This window comes from Mustela nigripes, chromosome 1 (assembly GCF_022355385.1).
Source record: "Mustela nigripes isolate SB6536 chromosome 1, MUSNIG.SB6536, whole genome shotgun sequence".
Classification (NCBI taxonomy): Eukaryota; Metazoa; Chordata; class Mammalia; order Carnivora; family Mustelidae; genus Mustela; species Mustela nigripes.
Genome location: NC_081557.1, coordinates 47,998,366 through 48,018,713, shown reverse-complemented (window position 1 = coordinate 48,018,713; position 20,348 = coordinate 47,998,366). Strand labels below are relative to the sequence as shown.

The window sequence follows — 20,348 nt, the reverse complement described above, 5'->3', positions numbered from 1 at the left end:
ACAGCTGAGAAGAGCCGATAAGGGCAAGCTGTCCTCTCCCCTTCTATGCACTCATTCCCTCAGGACTCTTTGAGGGCACCTTTGGGCCCAGCCTACTCTTTACTCCCAGTTGTCAAGGCTGCTGTCACCATGGCACCCTGTTCTCCCAAGACAGCCCTATCCTTTTCCCCTCTGGAACTTCTAGGGTAGAACTGGTGATCTCTCTAGGGCTTTGGGACATAATCCAGAACGCCTTCCTCTCAGTGAGTGATGTGCATCCTCGTGCCCATTTTCCTGGAAGGAAAACTGAGATTGAGTGAAATAAAAGCACTGCCTAGCAGATAAGTCTTGTGATTTACTTGGAAGTCAAGAGTGATTTTTGAGCATGAGACTAACCTCCAGCATCCCATGACCTTAACTCCCAGTACCCTGTGTGGGTTCCCTCCCAAGGTACAATCAGGTAACAGTGTTACTGTGTGACTTGAAGGAAGTTCTTCATCTTGGACCCAGAATTAACCCTCAGTAACAGAAAACCCCCATTCTCCTACTTGCAGAGCCATTCAAGGCATCAGATGGGTTGATGACTAAGGAATGGGTCTAGGCTCGGCTGCGGAATCTCGGGCAAATCCCAATCCCCATCTGTACAATGCGGCAGTTGGACCAGAGGGTCTCTAAGGTCTGTTCCACCTGTGACATTCTCAGTTCTATTCCCACCTTTCTTGAGCAACTATGTCCTCTCCCCTTTCCCAGAAGTTTCCACTGTGTGGTACTCACCAGTTCCTCTGGTCTCCAGGGTACAGGGCAGAGGGGGAGCAGCTGGTCCTGGCAAAGGGAGGGCCCAGGGCGGGGTTTTGAACTCGAAGGTAGGAAAAAGGAAGCTGGGCACAGTCAGGGGAGCGGACAGAGCAGGAGTTAAGTCCTTCCGTCCCTACCAGCATAGGCGGGTGCAGCCATGGACCTCCTCACGGTAAGAGGCCTGCTCTCCCACTTTCCCTTATCCTGCTCCCATTTCTGGCCATAATTGATACAGCCACAGGGCAGAGAGGATGTCCTAGCTGCCATGCAGGTGATGGATATTGCCTCATTGGTGGAAGAGAGCCCCTGGAGCCCCAAGCCTGGGCCCAGAGAGAAGAGTAGTGGCGGGGGCTGCTAGGGCTGCTGTACCTGCTAGGGCTGGTGCAAGAGAGGGATGAGACAGCTCTGAGGTACAGGTGCCATCCAAAGTAGGAGAGGACAAAGGCAGGGAAGGTTGGTGGGGGAGGAGCATTAGGATCTGCTAGGAGGCCTGGACAGAGCTGAGGGGAGGGGAAAGCCCAGGTCAAAGACCCTCCTGCATGGACATGTCTGGACCTGTCTTTCAGAGGCTCTGGGACTCTGAGAGGGATGAGCAGCTGGGAGATGAAGTCAACAAAATGGGAGCTGGGTCCTGGGCAGATCTGGCATTAGACTCTCTATGCAGCCCTGTCCACCTGCTTTAACCTACCCATTCTCAGGGTACCCACACGGGCCCACTGTATTGGGTTCCTGGGAGGGTGGCAGCTGTAGGGAGGAAGGGGGCCCCTGGCCAGACCCAGGCCTGGCCCTTCCTCACCTAAGAATATACACAATAAAATGGTGACTAAGGAAACGTTTGTAATCTTCAGTGCTGCTGGTGTTTAAGATGGAGAAGGTGGCCATAAACGAAGGAATGTGTGGAACATAGCTCTAGAAGCTGGAATCGGATTCTCCCTTAGGGCTACCATATCCTGCCAACACCTTGACTTTTTAGCCCAATGATACTGATTTCTGAGTTCTAACCTCTAGAACTGTAAGAATAAATTTGTATAGTTTTAGGCCAATTTTTTTTTAAAGAAAATGATGCTTTTTTCAACTAAGACCCATTTTCTAAATACCAGTATTTCAGTAAAAGGGGTATTTATTAACAACGTAACAAATCTATACAAGAAGCTATTATTATGGTATGAAAGGGTGTTTCCAAAGTGACTGATTCCTAGAAAATACGGAAATGAAATTTATCCCCTACACAGATGTAATCTTTTGGGGAACATTTATATTGTTGTTATGTAAGATGATTACATTAGAGAAACCATATATACCAGAGTATAGGATGTATATTTGATGTAGAAATTAATTTCAGAGTATTACATAGCTAAAGGAGGTAGCATTGTTGTTTTTCCTTCTTAAAAGAAAAAAAATGGATTTATTTTTTTACATTATTATATTCCACATTTTGGGTGTTGTGAATTAGTAAAGATTCCAAAAATCCAAAACTAGTAATAGTAATTCCTATTTGAGTTGCAAAGGAGCATAAAGGGGAGTTAAGAACACCGGCTCCTCAGCCAGACTGCTTGGGTCCCCATCTCATGTAAGTGGCTTAGCATATCTGTACCTCAGTTTCCTCTCCTGTTGAAGGGGGCATGATCGCTCCTACCTCACAGGGTTAATGTAATGAGTGAGTTGCTGTACTTGGGAAGTGCTCAGAAATGTAGCATATATACTACATTAAGTGTACTTCAACATGTTCGTATGTGTTTGGGCAAAAGCAAAATAGTATGGTGTCTAGGCTGAGGGCTGAAAGGTGGAAGGGCAAGGAGACCCCAAAGCAAAGGAGGTTGGAGATGGGCGGGTCCCACACAGGGGTCCCACCTTCTCCCTCCTTCATCCAGCCACAGCCCACCTGGACGGAGATCGTGAACAAGAAGCTGAAGTTCCCACCTCCACTCCTGGCTGCCATCCAGGAGGGGCACCTGGGCCTAGTGCAGCACTTGCTGGAGTCGGGGGTCGAAGCATCAGGCAGCGGGCCAGGTGGGCCCCTGAGGAACGTGGAGGAGGCTGAGGACCGCTCCTGGAGGGAAGCTCTCAATCTGGCCATCCGGCTGGGCCACGAGGCCATCACTGATGTGCTGTTGGCCAATGTCAAGTTTGACTTCCGGCAGATCCACGAGGCCCTGCTGGTGGCAGTGGACACAAACCAGCCGGCCGCAGTGCGGCGCCTGCTGGCCCGGCTGGAACAGGAGAAGGGCCCCAAAGTGGACACTAGGTCCTTCTCACTGGCCTTCTTTGACTCATCAATCGATGGCTCGCGCTTTGCCCCTGGTGTCACTCCCCTCACCCTGGCCTGCCAGAAGGACTTGTATGAGATCGCCCAGCTGCTCATGGAGCAGGGCCACACCATTGCCCGGCCCCACCCGGTCTCCTGCGCCTGCCTTGAGTGCAGCAACGCCCGCTGCTATGACTTGCTGAAGTTCTCCCTGTCCCGCATCAACACCTACCGCGGCATGGCCAGCAGGGCCCACCTCTCGCTGGCCAGTGAGGACGCCATGCTGGCTGCCTTCCAGCTCAGCCGGGAGCTCAAACGTCTTGCACGCAAGGAACCCGAGTTTAAGGTCGGCTTCTCATACTCCTTCCTGCCCTTGGTCCCTCATATCTGTCCTTTCACACAGGCAGGGTGTGGTGGGGGTTCTGGGGAATGGAAAACAACAAAGATGATGAGGCCTTGTTCTGTTCTTAGTAACCCTCCATTTTGTTGTTGTTGTTGTTGTTTTTAAAAAAGATTTTATTTATTTGAGACAGAGCACAAGCGGGGAGGAGGATCAAGGGAGAGGGAGAAGCAGAATTCCCCACTGAGCAGGGGGCCCGTGTGCGGCTCAATCCCAAGACCCTGAGATCAGGACCTGCATAACCCTCCACTTTGATGGGGAGTTACAGAATCCTACCCTGAAGGGGGATCTCATTCTAATGGCAGAGAGCCATCACTCTAGGGCCACTTAGTTTTACGTGGGCAGTACAAACCCCAGCCAAGGGATGCCCTGGGTCTAAGGGAGGAGGGAGAACACAGAAAAGCAGCGAGACAGAAATGACCTTCAGTGGAACCCGTCCTTTCTAAAAACCTGCGAGGTCCCACAGGAGGTTTGAGTACTGTGTGCTGAGCCCCCAGGCTTGCAATCCCAAGCAGGGAAGGTCACTCCTAGGATGCCCAGCTTCACTTCGTGCCTCTGTGCAGAATGCTATATGGCTTGCAAGAACCAGAAAAGAGAGGTCAGGAGGCTACAGCTGTTGTGCTCAGGGCAGACTCCTCAGAAGAAGCAGAATGAAGCTGGCTGCACAGCCAGGCGGTTTAAATACAAGTGAAGAGGGGTCAGGAGGATATTTGCAGTAGGGGTGCAGTGTAAGCAAAGGCTGTTGGATAGGAAAAAGTAGACATGGCCGTGAGTGCAGGGGCCTGTGCAGGACAGAGAACATGGAGGTCCAGTGGTAGGGACTTGTCAGGACCCCAAATACCACTACGCCATTCCGTCCTTCACCCACCCACTGACATCCCCTATGTGCCAGGCAGACGTGGTCCCCATTCTCAAGATCACCATTCATTAGGTGGGGAAACAGACAACGCTATTGGAAGAGAGGCCGAAGGCAGGATGGGGGTCCATGCCAGCGGAGCCAGGGAGAGAGCACGGCTTCATCAGAGCTGTGGAGGACTCAGAGCCCCCACTTCACAAGTAGAAAAGAGGGGTTCTTCCGAAGGACTTGCCCTCTATGCTCACAGCAGCCCCACGGAAGGAGGCAGCAGAGACTGTCATCCCCACTCTCCAGCCCCTTACCCCATGCGACACCACTTGGGGACAGCGCTGGGCTCGGGCCTCGCCTTCTGCAATTCTGTCCTGGATTCACCCTGGGATTGTGGCCCTGAGTCAAACCAAGGGTAGGATGAGTAAAGTGGAGGCAAAAGCTGCCCTACCCGGGTCTGCTGCTAAAATGGTCAGCTTCTCATGTAAGGTGGGTGCTCAGAAAAATGAACAAAATGAACACAAGGGAGGCCTGCAGAACAGGACGGGAAGTGGGACAGGAAACAGGGACTAGAAGGGGGAGGTACAAGGGACAGGCAAAGGCGGCAGAGGGTTTGGGCCATAATGACTCAGTGATGAGGCAGCAGGAGCACCAGAGAAGCAAAGATGACACAAGAGGCACCTCATAGCAAGGACAAGGGCTAGAGTGGCAGAGAAAAAAGGAACAGATGACTCAGGGGAGCACCAGATGTGGGGAAGTGCTAGCCCGCAGCAGGACGGAGCAGGCCCAGGCCTACTGTCGGGAAAGTGGGGCTGGCTTACTGGGACTGGGTCCGCCAGGGTCCACGTGTACCTGCTCCTCTGCAGCCCGAGTACATTGCCCTGGAGTCGCTGAGCCAGGACTATGGCTTTGAACTGCTGGGTATGTGCCGGAACCAGAGCGAGGTCACTGCAGTGCTCAATGACCAGGATGAGGACAACGAGACTGAACCTGAGGCTGAGGGCCTGGGCCAGGCCTTTGAGGAAGGCATCCCCAACCTGGCAAGGCTGCGACTGGCGATCAACTACAACCAGAAGCGGGTCAGCTGGGCCCTACCCACCTCCCCTACCCTACCCCCAGCCCTGCCTGGCCACGGCTAGGTGTCTCCCTGGGCAGCACAAGTAAGTCCTCTCCCTGACTTCCTAGACTCGGATCCCAAGCACCCTTCTGTCTAGGCTCTTGGCCCTGTGGGTCTCCTCACCTCCCTTCTTACCTTTAGTCTAAAGCCCCTAACCTCTACCCAGCCCTTGGAAGTCACACAACCCACCAGGACCCTACCTTCAGCCCAGACATCTGAGTTTTACTCAGCTCTGCCTCTGACCTGTGGTGTAAGTTTTGTCTAGTCGTCTTCTGTTGTTAGACTTCAGTATCTCTCTATTCAGCAAGATTAGATTAGATCTCCGAGGGCTTAGATACCAAGTGATTCCATTATTCCCCACCTCCTTAGTTGCCTGTCCCTGTGAGCTAAAGACATGCTCCTTTCTAGCCTCCCCTCCCTCAGGTATCCAATCCAACCAGGAGCTTACCCAAAAATCTTCCTTCATAATGGCTTCCCTGGCCCTGCCCTCCAGGACACCAAACCCTACTTTTCCTGCACCTCCCCTCCTCAAGACTGGTGCCCCACATCTCTAACAGGACAGGAACCCCTGAGGGTTCTGGGACTTGAGAACCTAGTTCTACCCATTGCTGCCTTAAATTCAAGAACATGGGATCTGGGGATGCCTGGCTGGCTCAGCCAGTAGAGCACCGGACTTTTGATCTCTGGGTTGTGAATTTGAGCCCCAATATTAGGTACAGAGATTATAAGAAAGAAAGAAACAGAGGGAGGGAGGGAGGGAAAGAAAAAAAGAATGTGGGATCCAGAGAGTCCAGAAAAATCTTTGAGTTCAGTTTCTCCTTCATAGACTAAGAACTAAGGCCCAAAGAGGGGTGGGGTCTGGGGTCTGCCCAAGGTCACAGAGCAAAGGAGATGCCTCTCTTCTGAGCTGGCTGGCCTGAGAAGAAAAGAAATAGGGCTCAATCTTTGGCAGGCAAAGAAGGACTACGGCCCCAGTTGGCTCCCCTTCCTTCCCTTCCTGGTAACACCCACTCTGCTCACGCGCCGCCATCTCTGCTTAGTTTGTAGCACACCCCATCTGCCAGCAAGTCCTGTCCTCCATCTGGTGTGGGAACCTGGCTGGCTGGCGTGGAAGCACCACCATCTGGAAGCTCTTTGTCGCCTTCCTCATCTTCCTCACCATGCCCTTCCTCTGCCTTGGCTACTGGCTGGCGCCCAAGTCCCGGGTACCAAGAATAAATTAATGATAACTGCCACTTCTTGAGCCTTTTGCTAATGTCCATTGAGTCCCCTGAAGGGGTGCTGGGAAGTCAGTCTGACGCTGATTTATAGAGGAGGCATGGAGAACAGAAGTGCTCTTTTTGTCCAGGGGACATACAAAACAGCACAGTCAGGATTTAAACTGAGGTCTCTTTGCCTCCAAAGCCTGATCTTTCTTTATATAAACCCTGTGCTCTCCTAAAGAGACCCCCACCCCAGCCTACAAATTCTTTGAGAGCCTTTACGGACCTAGACGTTTTTATTCCTTCATCTCAACAAGTATCTCCTTGAAACCCTGCTGTGAGCCGGGTGTCAGGCCCGGCCCTGGGGATTTAACGAAGAGTGAGCAAGGTTAGCTGGGTGAGGAACAAGAAGAGTGGTTCTCCAGGGAAGCGGGAGCAGCATTTTGGAAGGGCCAGGGTAGGGTGGGGGCGGTTGGGGGAGAACATCAAGGATGAGTGAAACTGTAAGAATGCTTGCATTGCTAAAGCATAAGTAGAAATAGCAAGTGGTGGGAAGCAGGCAGGGGCCAGATCTAGCAGAGCCTTATGAGCAGTGATGGAAGCCATTGTAGGGTTTTAAGGAAGGGAGCGATCCTATTAGCTGTGTGTTTGAAAAAGCTTGCTCTACTAGAAGCATGAGGATGGGGTGGGGGAGGGGGAGGGCAGGAACTGGGGAGGTGGCCCTTGTCTAAAATGAGGACACAGGAGGAGGAAAATGACCAAGTTTGGGATAGAAGTTGATGAATTTATTTTTTAACTCAGTTGAGCCTGAACTCAAGGAGTTTGTGGGACCTCCAAGGGGAAGTTCCTTCAACTCTATGATCTTCAGTTTCTTAGTTGAAAAAATGGAGACTAGTACTCATGGAGTACTAATGGAGTACTGATGGAGACTTATACTCATTCAGTTGTGAAGGAAATAGATATGAAATGTAGTACGTGCTCAGTAAATACCTAAATATGTACATGAGTGAAAGGAGGAGTCTGGAAGCTCCCAGGAAGCAGGGAGATAGGACAGACCTCCGAGATGAGCCATGCTTTCCCTCCTTGCCCCCAAGCTGGGCCGCCTACTGAAGATCCCAGTGCTGAAGTTCCTGCTGCATTCCGCCTCCTACCTGTGGTTCCTCCTTTTCCTGTTGGGCGAGTCCTTGGCCATGGAGACACAACTGAGTACCTTCCGCGGCCGCAGCCAGAGCGTCTGGGAGACCTCCCTACACATGGTTTGGGTCACAGGTACATGGGTGAGGGCTTTCATTTGTAGCAGTCCCCCGATGAGCTTCCTCTCTGTTTTTCAAAATAAGTACGCCAGTTGGGGGGGGGGGGTTCTCCTTGTAGATGAACATATAATCAAACTCCTCTGGGCTCTCTCACACCAAGGGACCTTTTCTGTTCACCCCTAGTTAGGGGATCTAGCCCTGTGATAAGACTCCCTGAGCAAGGGTACCATACTTGCCCCACTCTGGATGTTCCTGTCCTCTCACAAATAAGACATGAGTCCATAGTGTCAGGTGGGAGGGTACCCTGGTGTCACAGTAGCCTGCCAGTACACCAGTAGGCAACCTAGTCCTAAAAGCCACGGAACAGAAGAGCTCCCACACCAAACTGAGATGCCTACATCATACAGCTTATTAAATCCCTGAATGGTATTATCCTTGGGACGGCGTAGTTAGGGGGAGCCAAGTGGAGGTCTGAGCAGGGGCTCTGACAGCTGGAACTTGGCTGGGCCCAATGCTTCATCTATGGGAGAGACGTGGGGATGAGTGTATCTGGCCACAGAGTACGCTTGCCAGCCATCCTGATGGGCGGTTATGAGTTGCCTCACAATCCTTGTGTGAAGGACACCGAGGACCCGAATGGGTATTACCAGGGGTAGCTGACTTCAAAACCAACGACTCCTGAGGGCTTCCTCTGCCGCGTGTACATTCAGCACATCACAAATATTCGGAGTCCACCCATCCCTTTCTCTGTATGTTCACCCACATATGTTCTAACCATTTTATTTGTTCAACACGTCACCCAAATAACTTATCTACGCTCAGTGTTTGAGTTTCATCCATTCCATCCGATTTCGTCTAGAGCAGAATCAAGTATTCTTAAACAATTCAGCAAAGGCAATTATGAGAACCCCAGAGCCCTACTTAGCCTCTGGCTGGTCAGCTCAGCAGGCTGGGCTGTTGGCCATTTCCTCAGCTGTCCGCTCCTCATTCAGCTCTAGCTTAGTTAGCAAACCCCCAGAGCTGCCAGTAGACCGAGTCCACTACTCCACCCAGTACCAAGCCAGTCAATGATGCCCAAAAGGAAATCTGGCCAAGGACCTCTGGAGAAGAAAACAATAGCAGTACAAGAGGAGAAGTCTCTCATCCAGTGATTCACTAAACATGACGGACCTATGCTAAGTGGAGATAAAACCAATTCTGTTCCTGCCCACGGGGGAAGAAATGTCTTAGGAAACAAAACTGCATTTCTTCATGCACTAAGGGCTTGCTGCTACCCTACTGTGAGTGAAGCCCCAATCAATTAAATATGGTTCCATCTACCCATGCAACATCTACCCCAGGCTCACAAGAGGGTCTCCCAGCCCTGGCACCTGGCTCACTCCCCCTGCCCCTCCTTCCAATCTCAGCTTAAAGGTCACTTCCTTTGGGAAGCTTTCCCTGGCCCCCAAATCAGGGTAAGGATCCGTTCCTAAACACTCCCAAAACAGCCTCTCTATTCCCCTACTCCTTGATCTGAGCACTTACCACACTGGACTGTCACCACTGGGCAACTTGCCTGTCTCCCTTGATAGCATCCTGGGAGGCCAAGGACTGTATTTGTCTTACTCACCTCCGGACCCCACTGGTGCATGATAGGAGCTTAAGAACGTTGGCTTCATGGTGACTCCTAGGCCTTGCGCTGGGCTCTGTGGACAAGCAGATGAATCAGACACGGTCCCTGATATTAAGCGGTTCAAAGTTCAGAAGAGGTGAGGGGAGACAGATTCAGAAAGAGATATCCCACAGCGCCCGGTGGCTGATGGCACCACGGAGATCTGAAGGACGCTGTGAGAGCTGAGGGCAGGGGGAACTCACCCCACCTGCATAGGGAAAGCTTTGAAGAGGAGGTAGTATTCAACCTGGGCCATATCAAACAGTCCCTTCTAGGCAGACGGAAACCACACACGCTTGTCTCTAGGGAATAGAGAAGGGTACAAAGCAGCAGGATTACTTGGCTAATGGGGTCCAGCTCCTGTGATACCCCATCCCCAGATCTGGCACTCAGAGCAGGCAGATAATTTGGAGCCCCTTCAAATCAATACTCTCAAAATATTTGTCCAGTATTTATTTGGTGGCAGGCAGGGAGAAACAGATTTAAATCATTCCTGGCCAGTATCAGCCTCTCCCAGGGGTTAGTTTTTTATGCCTATCAGCTGCCTGGAATCATCAGTGCAGGCCGCACCCCAGGGGAGTCTGCCTCAGCCAGAAGGCTTTACTTGTTTGTTTCTGTTTTCGAGAGAGAGAGAGAGCACACAAGTGAGGTGGGGAGGGGCAGAAGGAGAGGGAGAGAGAGAACTTGAAGCAGTCTCCATGCCCAGCGCAGAGCCTGTCATGGGGCTCGATCTCACGACCCTGAGATTATGACCTGAGCCCAAATCAGAAGTCTGAGGCTCAGCCCACTGAGCCACCCAGGTGCCCCAGGAGCCTTTTTTTTTTTTTTTTTTCCACAGAGGAGCACTCTGTCCTTCCATAGATTGCATGCTTATATGTTTTATCAACTCTGTCCCTGTGGTATTTTAGATCTCTGCCCGCCATGGTAGGTGCTCCCACACCATAACCTAGCTCTTCCCCTACCGCCTCCTTCAGGTTTCCTGTGGTTTGAGTGCAAGGAGGTGTGGATTGAGGGCCTGCGCAGTTACCTCCTGGACTGGTGGAACTTTCTGGACATGGTCATCCTGTCTCTGTACCTGGCAGCCTTCGCGCTGCGCCTCCTCCTTGCTGGCCTTGCCCACAAGCACTGCCGGGATGCCCCCAATGGGGCTGCCTGCCGCTATTTTACCACAGCTGGTGAGTTTCTCCCCCGCCCGGTTCTGCCCGAATCCCCCAGCCCCTTCACTCCCCTGGCTCTCAGCCTCAGCCCGCACTCCACCCTGCACAGAGAGAAGTGAGTGGCACACGGAGGACCCCCAGTTCTTGGCGGAGGTGCTGTTTGCTGTCACCAGCATGCTCAGCTTCACCCGCCTGGCCTACATTCTGCCGGCTCACGAGTCCCTGGGCACTCTGCAGATTTCCATTGGCAAGATGATTGACGACATGATCCGGTGTGTACGGTCCCTGCTCAGAGCAACCTTCCCTGTCATAGACTCCATGGCCTCTGTGAAACTCCCCAGCCCTCTGCTACCCACACTGTGTGGCTCTAACTGTGCTGATGGTAAATCCTGTCCAGTAGGACTCTGACTCACTCATCCTTGATCCACATCTCAGCCCCTGCCTGGGAGACTGGCCCATCCCCTGATCTCATTGCTTCAACTCATTACCCTTCATTCTAAAGGAAGAGCTCCTGCTTCGGCACCATTTTGCTTTATTTATTTATTTTAGAGATTTATTCATTTATTTTAGAGAGAGTGTGAGTGCGGGGAGGCAGGCAGAGGGAGAGGAAGAGAGGGACAGTCTCCTTAGGCATACTTCCCACTGAGCACAGAGCCTAACAAGGGGCTTGATCCCAGGACCCTGAGATCATGACCTGAGCCAAAATCAAGAGCCAGATCCTCAACCAACTGAGCCACCCAGGCGCCCCCGGCACCATTTTAAATGACTTCTCCTTTCCCATCCCTAATTTCTCTATTCTTAGTAGTCACCAAATGGAATATTTGTCAAGAGATACTGAGTCTGGGAGGATATCGCCCAATCCCTCTTCCCAGAACCTGACTTTTCCCAAGGTGGAGACTTTCTCTGACCTGTCCCCATCCCCTCCCCTGTCAGGTTCATGTTCATCCTCATGATCATCCTGACGGCCTTTCTCTGTGGTCTCAACAACATCTATGTGCCCTACCAGGAGACAGAACGGCTGGGCAAGTACGCTGGGGCAGAGACAGGATGGGCAGGTGGGGGTTGGGAACACAACCACCTGGGGCTTAGTGATCACCTCTGCCTTCCTCTCCTTCCTCTTCTATTCTCTTATAATTAATCTCTTGTTGGGGCAATAATTAATTCTCTGTCTCACTGAATCACACTCATTCATTTGTTTGCTAACTCATTCATTTACTCACTCACTTTCTTCCCAAACTTATCATTTCGAAAAATGTCAATCCTACGGAACCAGTTAAAGCACAGTGGACACCCAGACACCCTGCACCCAGCTCCAGCAACTGATGTTTTGCCACATTTTGCTCCATCAATTGCTCTCCTTATTCTTTTTTTTTTCCTTGAAACGTTTAAAAGTTGCAAACATTCCCCCAAATATTTCAGATCTCCTAAGACATAACCATAAGACCATGATCACACTCAAAACATTTATTTATATTTATTTTGGGGCACCTGGGTGGTTTAGTCATCTCAGCATCTGCTTTTGGCTCAGGTCATGATCTAAGGGTCATGGGATAGAACGTGTGTGTGTGTGAGTGTGTGTGTGGTGGAGGGTCCCTGCTCAGTGGAGAGTCCACTTCTCCATCTCCCTCTGCCCCTCCCCTGCTCTTGCTCTCTCTCTCTCTCTTAAATAAATAAAATCTTAAATCTTTTAATCTATTTTTTCTTTTCTTTTCTTTCTTTCTTCTTCTTCTTCTCCTTCTCCACCTCCTCCTCCTCCTCCTCCTCCTCCTCCTTCTTCTTCTTCTTCTTCTTTTTTTAAAGTAGGTTCTACACCCCACGTGGGGCTTGAACCTGAGATCAGGAATCCCATGCTTTATTGACTGAGCCAACCCTATGTCCCCACACTTTAAAAATTTAATACGAAGGGGTACCTGGCTGGCTCATTCAATAGAGCATGGGACTCTTGCTCCCAGCTTCATGAGTTCAAACCCCACACTGGGTATAGAACTTACTTAAAAAAAAAAAGAAATAAATAATTTGATACTGATCCTAAATTATTATTTACTGTGTAGTTCTTATTCCAACTTCCCCAGGTGCCCCACTCCCCACCAAAAAAAAATCTTTCTAGCTTTTTAAAAATCTGAGATCCAATCTGGGGCCATGTGTTCCATTTTGTTGTCCTATCTCTTTAGTCTCCTTTAATCTGCAACACGGCCTCTATCTTTTCTTTGTCTTTCATAACAAATGAACCTTTTTTGAAGAGTATGGATCAAGATCTATCGCGGAGAGTGGCCCATAGTCAGAATTTATCAGACTAGTTCCTCGTGGGAAGATTCAAGTTAAGCAATTTTGGCAAGAACACACCTAGGCACTGATGTGGGTTTTCCATTGCATCCCATTGGGAGACAGAAGATGCCAGTGTAGCCCACTGTCGGGTCTACTGGTCTAGCAAACCTCTTCACTGTTAAGTTGCTAAGGATGCTCATTTAGCAATGAAAAGATATGTGGAGACCGTGTGACCAACCTGTTCCCTTGGATCTCTGACTCTGTGGCTTTAACATCCATACATGAATCCCGGTGATCTTCTACTGCTGTTCTATCTGTGGCATCCTTCTATAAAGAAGTGCTCTCTTCTTTTCTGAAAATCACTGAAGATGCAAAGACTTTTTTTAACTATAAGAATCCATTACAGTTCATTACTCTTCTTGATACTTAGTTCTTGCCAAATATGGCCAATAATTCTTGTATTTGTTTATTCACTCATTCAATGTCTATTCATTCATTTGCCCACATTTTGTGTCCATTCACCTTGTCATTCAGTTGTGGTGGGCTTTTCATTATTGTTGTTGAGTTCACACCCATTTACGGATACCTTCTTTGTAGGAAGTCCTGTCCCTGGCACTGGAAGCTGAGACAGAGGAAGTGAACCAGTCTCAGTCTCATAAAGAAGATCACCAGTGTCCATAAATAAGCTTGATCCAGGGCACTAACTGCTGTGAGGAAGGAAGGCTTATGTTGAGGATACCCAGAGGGGAAAGCTCCTTCTTCTGCCTTAGGTAATCAGGAAGGATTTCATAGAGAGGGGAGTATCTGGACTCCATCTCTTAGGATTATGGGGTTCAGAGAAGGTGCAGGGTATCCTGGGCAGAAAGGGAACATGCACCAAAGCGGGGACATATGGTTGGAGAATCACAAGATGTCTTCCACGGTTGGCATGTGGAGGGAATTCTGAGAGAGGAAGCTGGAGAGGGTAGAGGGGCCAGGTCATCAAGCTCACGAACGTCCTCCTGAGAAGCGTGGGTTTTCTCAGGCTGGCCAGTTTGCTCCCAGTGGCCTTTCAAGCAAAGATGCTATTATAAATTCTTCATGAGTGCAACTATGGATGGTTTTATTGATGATGCTGAAGGAGCCACTCTGGGGCCTGTGGATATTGGTCAAGACTTTGTCATTAGTTCCAGCGTAAATGGAGGCTTTGTTCAGACCATTCCTCTTACTAAGAACCATTGTTCACATCCCACCTTTGGGATGCTAGCTTAAAGGAACTGAGCTTACACAGTTTAAACCATGAATATCACCACCAGGGGCAGCAACAAACCATCCCAGCCTGCTTTGTGGTGATACCACTCACTCCACAATGTCACAGGCCACCTCTCCTGGGCTGTTCACTCATGGGTGGCACCTAATTAAGCCAAAGACATTTCTGCTAACCATCTCAGAGAGGTTGTATGGGAGGCATCTAGCCCGAAAGCAATTAGGAGTGTTTAAGGCTTGACGAGCAGAAGTACAATACGTCTGATCAGCAGTTGGAAAGAACACCTTGGATGCCAAGTGGAGGATGGAATAATAAGAAAATGAAGCCAGAGACCAGCCGCAGAGGCAGCAGCAGTAATTGAGGCCTGAACTGGGGCTGAGGTAGAGGGAGTAAGACAGATTCACAAATAAATTTGAGAAGAGGGAGAATGTTGTAGGGTCTGAGCGACTAGCAGACGCGCACATTTGACTGGGGGTAGAGAAGAGAGCTCAGAAGGGCTTCCTGGAAGAGGTGGCACTGGAATTGCTACTGCTGTGGTCCAAACTACCATCCCCTCTCACCCAGACCATGACAAGTTTCTTTCCTTCCTTTCCCTTTCTTTCCTTCCTTCCTGCCTTCTTTTTTTCTAAGAAAGAAACAGCATGCACAAGCCTGAGGGGGTGGTGCAGAGAGAGTGGGAGAGAGAGAATCCCAAGGAAGCTCCATGCTCGGCACGGAGCCCTACATGAAGCTCGATCCCACGATTCTGATACCATGACCTAAGCTGAAATCAATAGTCAGACGCCCAGCCAAATGAGCCACCCAGGCACCCTAACCACAAATTTCTTAACTGGTCTTTATGCCCCTACTCTCTCATGGCTGCATCCTTAGCACTTTTGGCACTACTATATGCTCAGTAAATATTGGTTTACTGAAAGAATGAGTGTAAACTCAGAAATGACAAGAGTCAGTATGGGCCAGTGTGGCAGAACACCCTTGGCTGGGTCCTGGAGGGGGAGGAGGAGTGTTTCTCGCTGGCACTCAGGCTCTCCTCCTGCCCTCACATCCTATCCTTTGCTCGGCCGCATGTGCCAGTTTCAACGAGACATTCCAGTTTCTGTTCTGGACCATGTTCGGCATGGAGGAGCACAGCGTCGTCGACATGCCTCAGTTTCTGGTGCCTGAATTCGTGGGCCGGGCCCTCTATGGCATCTTTACCATCGTCATGGTCATTGTGCTGCTGAACATGCTCATTGCCATGATTACCAACTCCTTCCAGAAGATTGAGGTGAGCAGAGGCCAGTTGAGGCCAGGGAGAAGGGACCCAGGAACAGAGAGGAAAAGAAGGCAAGAAGTCCCGACACTTGGGCTCCTGCTTGGCCTCTACTCTTGTCTTGTTTTGTGGTTTGGGGCAGGAGTTCCTTTCTAGGCCTCATTTTCTTCATCTCTAAAATGAAGGTCTTAGGGATGCTATTTGTTTCTCCAGACCCAAGTCTGGTGCTCTTTCCCCTTCACGGTTTGGAGGAAGGGTGCATTGTGGAAAAGTAGGTGGGAACATGAGAAGGGAGAGAGAAGATGGACGGGCTAGGGTAGGTAGGTAGGCTGGAGAGCATAGGCTAGGGTAGGTAGGTAGGCTGGAGAGCAGAGGGTAGGTAGGTAGGTAGGCTGGAGAGCATAGGCAGGAATTGGATGTCAGAGGATGAAAGACAGTGGGGAGGAAGAGAGGGAAGGGGGAGCCAGGCAGGGGAATGCGGATGATAGATGGGAATGGGAAGACAGCAGTGGGCACACTGCTAAAGAGGCATGGAAACCAGGAGAGCTTGAGACAGACGGGGTGAGCAGGAGGGCTGGGTACCAAAGTGGCCTTGCAGAGCCCCTGTCTCCTGGCACCAGGATGACGCGGATGTGGAATGGAAGTTTGCTCGCTCCAAGCTCTACCTGTCCTACTTCCGAGAAGGCCTGACGCTACCTGTGCCCTTCAACATCCTGCCCTCCCCCAAGGCCCTCTTCTACCTTCTCAGGTGATGCCCGCAGCACTCTCACTCCCCGCCTCCCAAGCATCCAGAAGCCCCCACCTAGCTGCCTTGACCCCATCCCCTGACTGACTGCTTTCTGGCCCCTCTGAATGTCTCAGGAGAATTTTCCACTTCATCTGCTGTTGCTGCTCCTGCCATCAAACCAAGAAGCCAGACTATCCGCCAATCCCCACCTTTGTGAGTACCTCCTCTGTTTGTCATTGGTCTTCTTCAGGCTGGGCCGTCACCTGTATAGTCTACACCGCCTGGTTATCTGCACACTCCTTGTCTGTCTTTCTGGTATGTTCCCCACAAAGCCATTTCCCATGTCCTCCTCTCATACCTGGCTGCCTTTCCCTGTTCCTGGCTCTGACCGTTCCTAGATTTCCAACTGCAGGTTACCCAGCTTCAACAAAAGTCCATACAGCCCTGCTCCCATGCCACGGGCACCCGATTTGTCTCAGACCTGTCCAGCAGCCTTAAGAAGCCACTAGAGTCCCTGCTGAGCCACAGAAGGATCAGGAAAACCCTACTCCCCCAAGCAATCCTTTTCAGTATTATATTTTTATTACTATTACTACACAATCTTTTTGCCATCAAAAAAAAGGTCCAAACTTCAGACAAGCCTCTTTGCCCTAAACTGAGCCAAGATGTAGTTGAACATTAAAACAAAAAATGTTAAGAAACCAAGGCAAAGTACTCCACAAACTGGGAAATTAAATGGATGATAGAGGTCTGAAAGAGGAGGCCGAGCCTCCAAGGGGCTCCCTTAACTCTTGTTACGTGTTCCCTGACCCGGGCTTGGCCTGGGAGCCCCATTCTGTTTCAGACCAGCATTAAGGCCGGGTCTGTAGGGGTTCCTGTTTCCTTTAAAATGTGTTACCCAAGGATGTCTCTAAGCCAGGGACTCCAGGCCAGCTCTGTGGGGGCCATAGGCCAACTCTGGAGCTCTGAAGTCCCTTGATCCCCTGAATGGTCCACAGTTTGTTGAACGAACACCAACACCTCTACGGGAAATAAAGATCTGTGTGACGGTCGTCCCTCCAGGTGCTGCCAGTCTAGCGTAGCAGAAGGAAACTGGTGGTGAATGCATATGACAGCAAGTACGTGACAGAGAGCAGCACGGGGCACATCTGGAGCCCAGAGGACAGGCCCCAGATCCAGACTCAGGAGCCAGGGAGCTTTCCAAAGCCCTTTAGAGCAGAACGGAACCCTGAAGGGCAAGCAGGAGGTTGGTGGGCAGACACAGTGGAGAAACCGCATGTGCTCAGCATGGGAAAACAGGACACTTACAGGAAAGTAAACGGTCTGGGTTCCCAGTTCCCAGCACTCCCCGGCTCCGGGCCATCCCATGTGGACACTTCCTTCACCCTAAAGGACCCTCTGACTCCAGATTCTGGAATTATCACTCTTTTCCCTGGTCACTTCCTGCTCCTGTCCAGGCTGCCAGGTGCCTATTCGCAGACCATCTGTCAGGGCTGCTCCACTCTGGAATGAGGCACACCAGGGGTTGTTCCCAATTCTCTGGGCCTGTGTCCAGTCCTGGATGCGCAGGGCCACTGCGTCCTGCCGGATCCCCCACACTAGCCGGCTGGGATCTCCCCCACTGCAGTCCCTCCCCTCTCCCAGCTGCCCCCACCTCGATGGCCTCTTCTTTGGTGATCCAATCCGATGTCCCTTCCCACCTGTCCTGCATCCTCAGGAAATGGCCTCCCTAAGTTCTTATTCCTTATTTCATACAAGGAAAATGCTTTATATATTCTGTAGCTATAAAAGGCCCAACATCCTCTTTCATACTCTGCCTGCCCCAGCTTCGCCAACCCCATCTTTCCCCTGAGAATATTTAAGAAAATTCTTTGCTTTTTTTATGAGTAAATATGCTAACTATAACATACTTAGAAGATAAAACTAGATAAAAATAATTATTTCCTAAGCATTTACAGAGCCCCTACTCTGCCAGGGAAGTACTGACAGAGGAAGTAGGCATTACTACTATTTCTGTCTTAAATTTGGAGACCCTCAGGCCTAAACAAATTGAGTAACTTGCCTGGGGCGCCAAGCCGCTAAGTGACTGAGCTGGGATTTGGGACTGTATCTTCCCAGTCTAGCACTTTGCCTGCTAAACCTCTGTTCTCTCTCCACTGTCTGCCCCATCCACATGTCCTGCTTGCCTTCTTAGTACTGTTGTGGGGCCTATACCTGAACCCCAAACCAATCATTCCAACTTGCATGATAATTTCCATGCAGACGCCTCCCCACATCCCCTAGTTTCCCCCTCCCCAGCATTTGAAGGGAAGGGTTAACCTGAACTAACTCAAGAAAACCAAGGTAAGGGGGCACCTGGGTGGCTCAGTGGATTAAAACCTCTGCCTTCAGCTCAGGTCATGACCCCAGGGTCCTGGGATGGAGCCCCACATGGAGCCAGCCTGCTTCCTCCTCTCTCCTCTCTCTCTGTCTGCCTCTCTGACTACTTGTGATCTCTGTCTGTCAAATAAATAAATAAAATCTTTTTTTAAAAAAAGGAAAGAAAAGAAAAGAAAACCAAGGTAGGGTTGGTGGTAGGAGAGAGAACTCAACTATTCCCGACTCAGCATTTTTGTCTCTGCCCCCCACCTGCTTCTGCACCTCCCCCACCCCCACCCCCCTACACCAGCTCTCTTATACTCAGCCTTTGCTCAGCTTCTGCTTCCTTCTGCCTTCCAGGACTGCACCAGTATCTAGCTATGTGGCCTCAAGGGACAGAAAGGTCTGCAGACTTGGCCTCCAACCTTTATCATCTGGGGGAGGGCACAGTGATTATAGAATGGCTGGGAGCAGGGGTAGAGTCTCTCTCACCCTCTGGTCTTCCCATCCCAGGCCAATCCCCAGGCGGGGTCAGGGCCTGGGGAAGGAGAGCAAGGATCCTATCGCCTCCGAGTCATCAAGGCCCTGGTACAACGCTACATAGAGAGAGCCCAGAGGGAGTTTGAGGAGACCCGGCGGAAAGGTTAGTGGCTCACCCCTAAGCCTTCCCCATTGCATTATGGGAATAAATACCAGACACCCAGGCTCACACCCTGTAGTGTGACCCTCCTACTCAACGACTCTGAGCCATTCAGATATTTATTCCACTCATTTACTTCAATCCTTCATTCCTGTGTTTTTGTTGACTCATTGACTCTACCCACTGGCTCGCTCACTTAACTCTTTCGTTCATTCACCCTTTGTTTCAGCCTCATCTTGGAGGGATAGGGGGACTGTGTAGAGCAGAGACACGGGGGAAGTTTTCAGGTTGGTGAGACAGAGAAACCATCTTTGCAGGCAGATCATGCTTAGTTAGGAGAGACCCAAATTGCAATGGGAGCCCCAGGGAGATAAAGAACCTATTGCTTTGAGAGGTTCACGGGAAGGCAGAAGGATAGAGGACCAGAAACTGGAGAAAGCAGAGGTGTAATTCAAACTGGGCCCTGAGGATGGGTAGATGGGAATAGGGCTGACAAGGGCAGAAACACAAATCTCTCCCCATTAAAAACTTTCCCATTCCTGTGATTCCTAATCTCTTCTCTGGCCCGCAAGTCTTTCCTTTGCATTGCCTAAACTCATGAACACCTCAGTCCCTCTCAGATTCATCTGACCCAGACTCTGCCTGCTCCTGACCCCCCACCCGAGAGCCAGTCTCTCACTTTCTCCAGTTCTACTCCCTCAGGCCCCATAGGCATGATGTCCCCTGGGCTTCTGTTGTGAGGGAAGAAGTGGTTCAGGGCAGGCTCATCTTCTGAGAGACCTCCCCATCAACACCTTCCCCTGCACCCCAGACCTGGGCAACAGACTGACGGAGCTGACCAAGACTGTGTCTCGCCTGCAAAGTGAGGTGGCTGGTGTGCAGCGGACCCTGGCAGAGGGAGGGACACGCCGGCCACCTGGAGGTGCCAGCATCCTCAGTCGCTACATCACCCGAGTGCGTAACAGCTTCCAGAATCTGGGCCCTCCCATCCCTGAAACTCCAGAGCTCACAGTGCCAGAGATTGAGGGGACCCAGGTACCTTCAGAACCTGGCCTTCAGGATGTTGGAGGGGCTAGGATGCCAGCTTCTGGAGAGTCTGATCCCTCCTCCCCAGCTCGTGTGTTAGTACACAGGGAGCAGGAATCAGAGGCGGAGGGGGACCTGCCCTGGGAGGAAGATTTGGGGGTCAAGGGGGGGTCCTAAGGCAGTGGAAGAGT

The 20,348-nt window shown here is 50.8% G+C and overlaps 1 protein-coding gene across 1 annotated transcript in view; it reads left to right on the top strand.

Annotated features, from left to right (window-relative positions):
* XNDC1N (XRCC1 N-terminal domain containing 1, N-terminal like) overlaps nucleotides 1-20,334 on the top strand; it is a 40,368-nt gene extending 20,034 nt beyond the window's left edge. The window contains 14 exon segments of the mRNA XM_059409873.1: nucleotides 730-750; nucleotides 752-773; nucleotides 2,646-3,365; nucleotides 5,130-5,342; nucleotides 6,421-6,585; nucleotides 7,677-7,851; nucleotides 10,461-10,661; nucleotides 10,753-10,915; nucleotides 11,577-11,669; nucleotides 15,229-15,421; nucleotides 16,027-16,154; nucleotides 16,268-16,346; nucleotides 19,005-19,134; nucleotides 19,943-20,334. Of these exon segments, the coding sequence (XP_059265856.1) occupies nucleotides 730-750; nucleotides 752-773; nucleotides 2,646-3,365; nucleotides 5,130-5,342; nucleotides 6,421-6,585; nucleotides 7,677-7,851; nucleotides 10,461-10,661; nucleotides 10,753-10,915; nucleotides 11,577-11,669; nucleotides 15,229-15,421; nucleotides 16,027-16,154; nucleotides 16,268-16,346; nucleotides 19,005-19,134; nucleotides 19,943-20,334 (2,695 nt within the window).
* The last annotated feature ends 14 nt before the right edge of the window (nucleotides 20,335-20,348 follow it).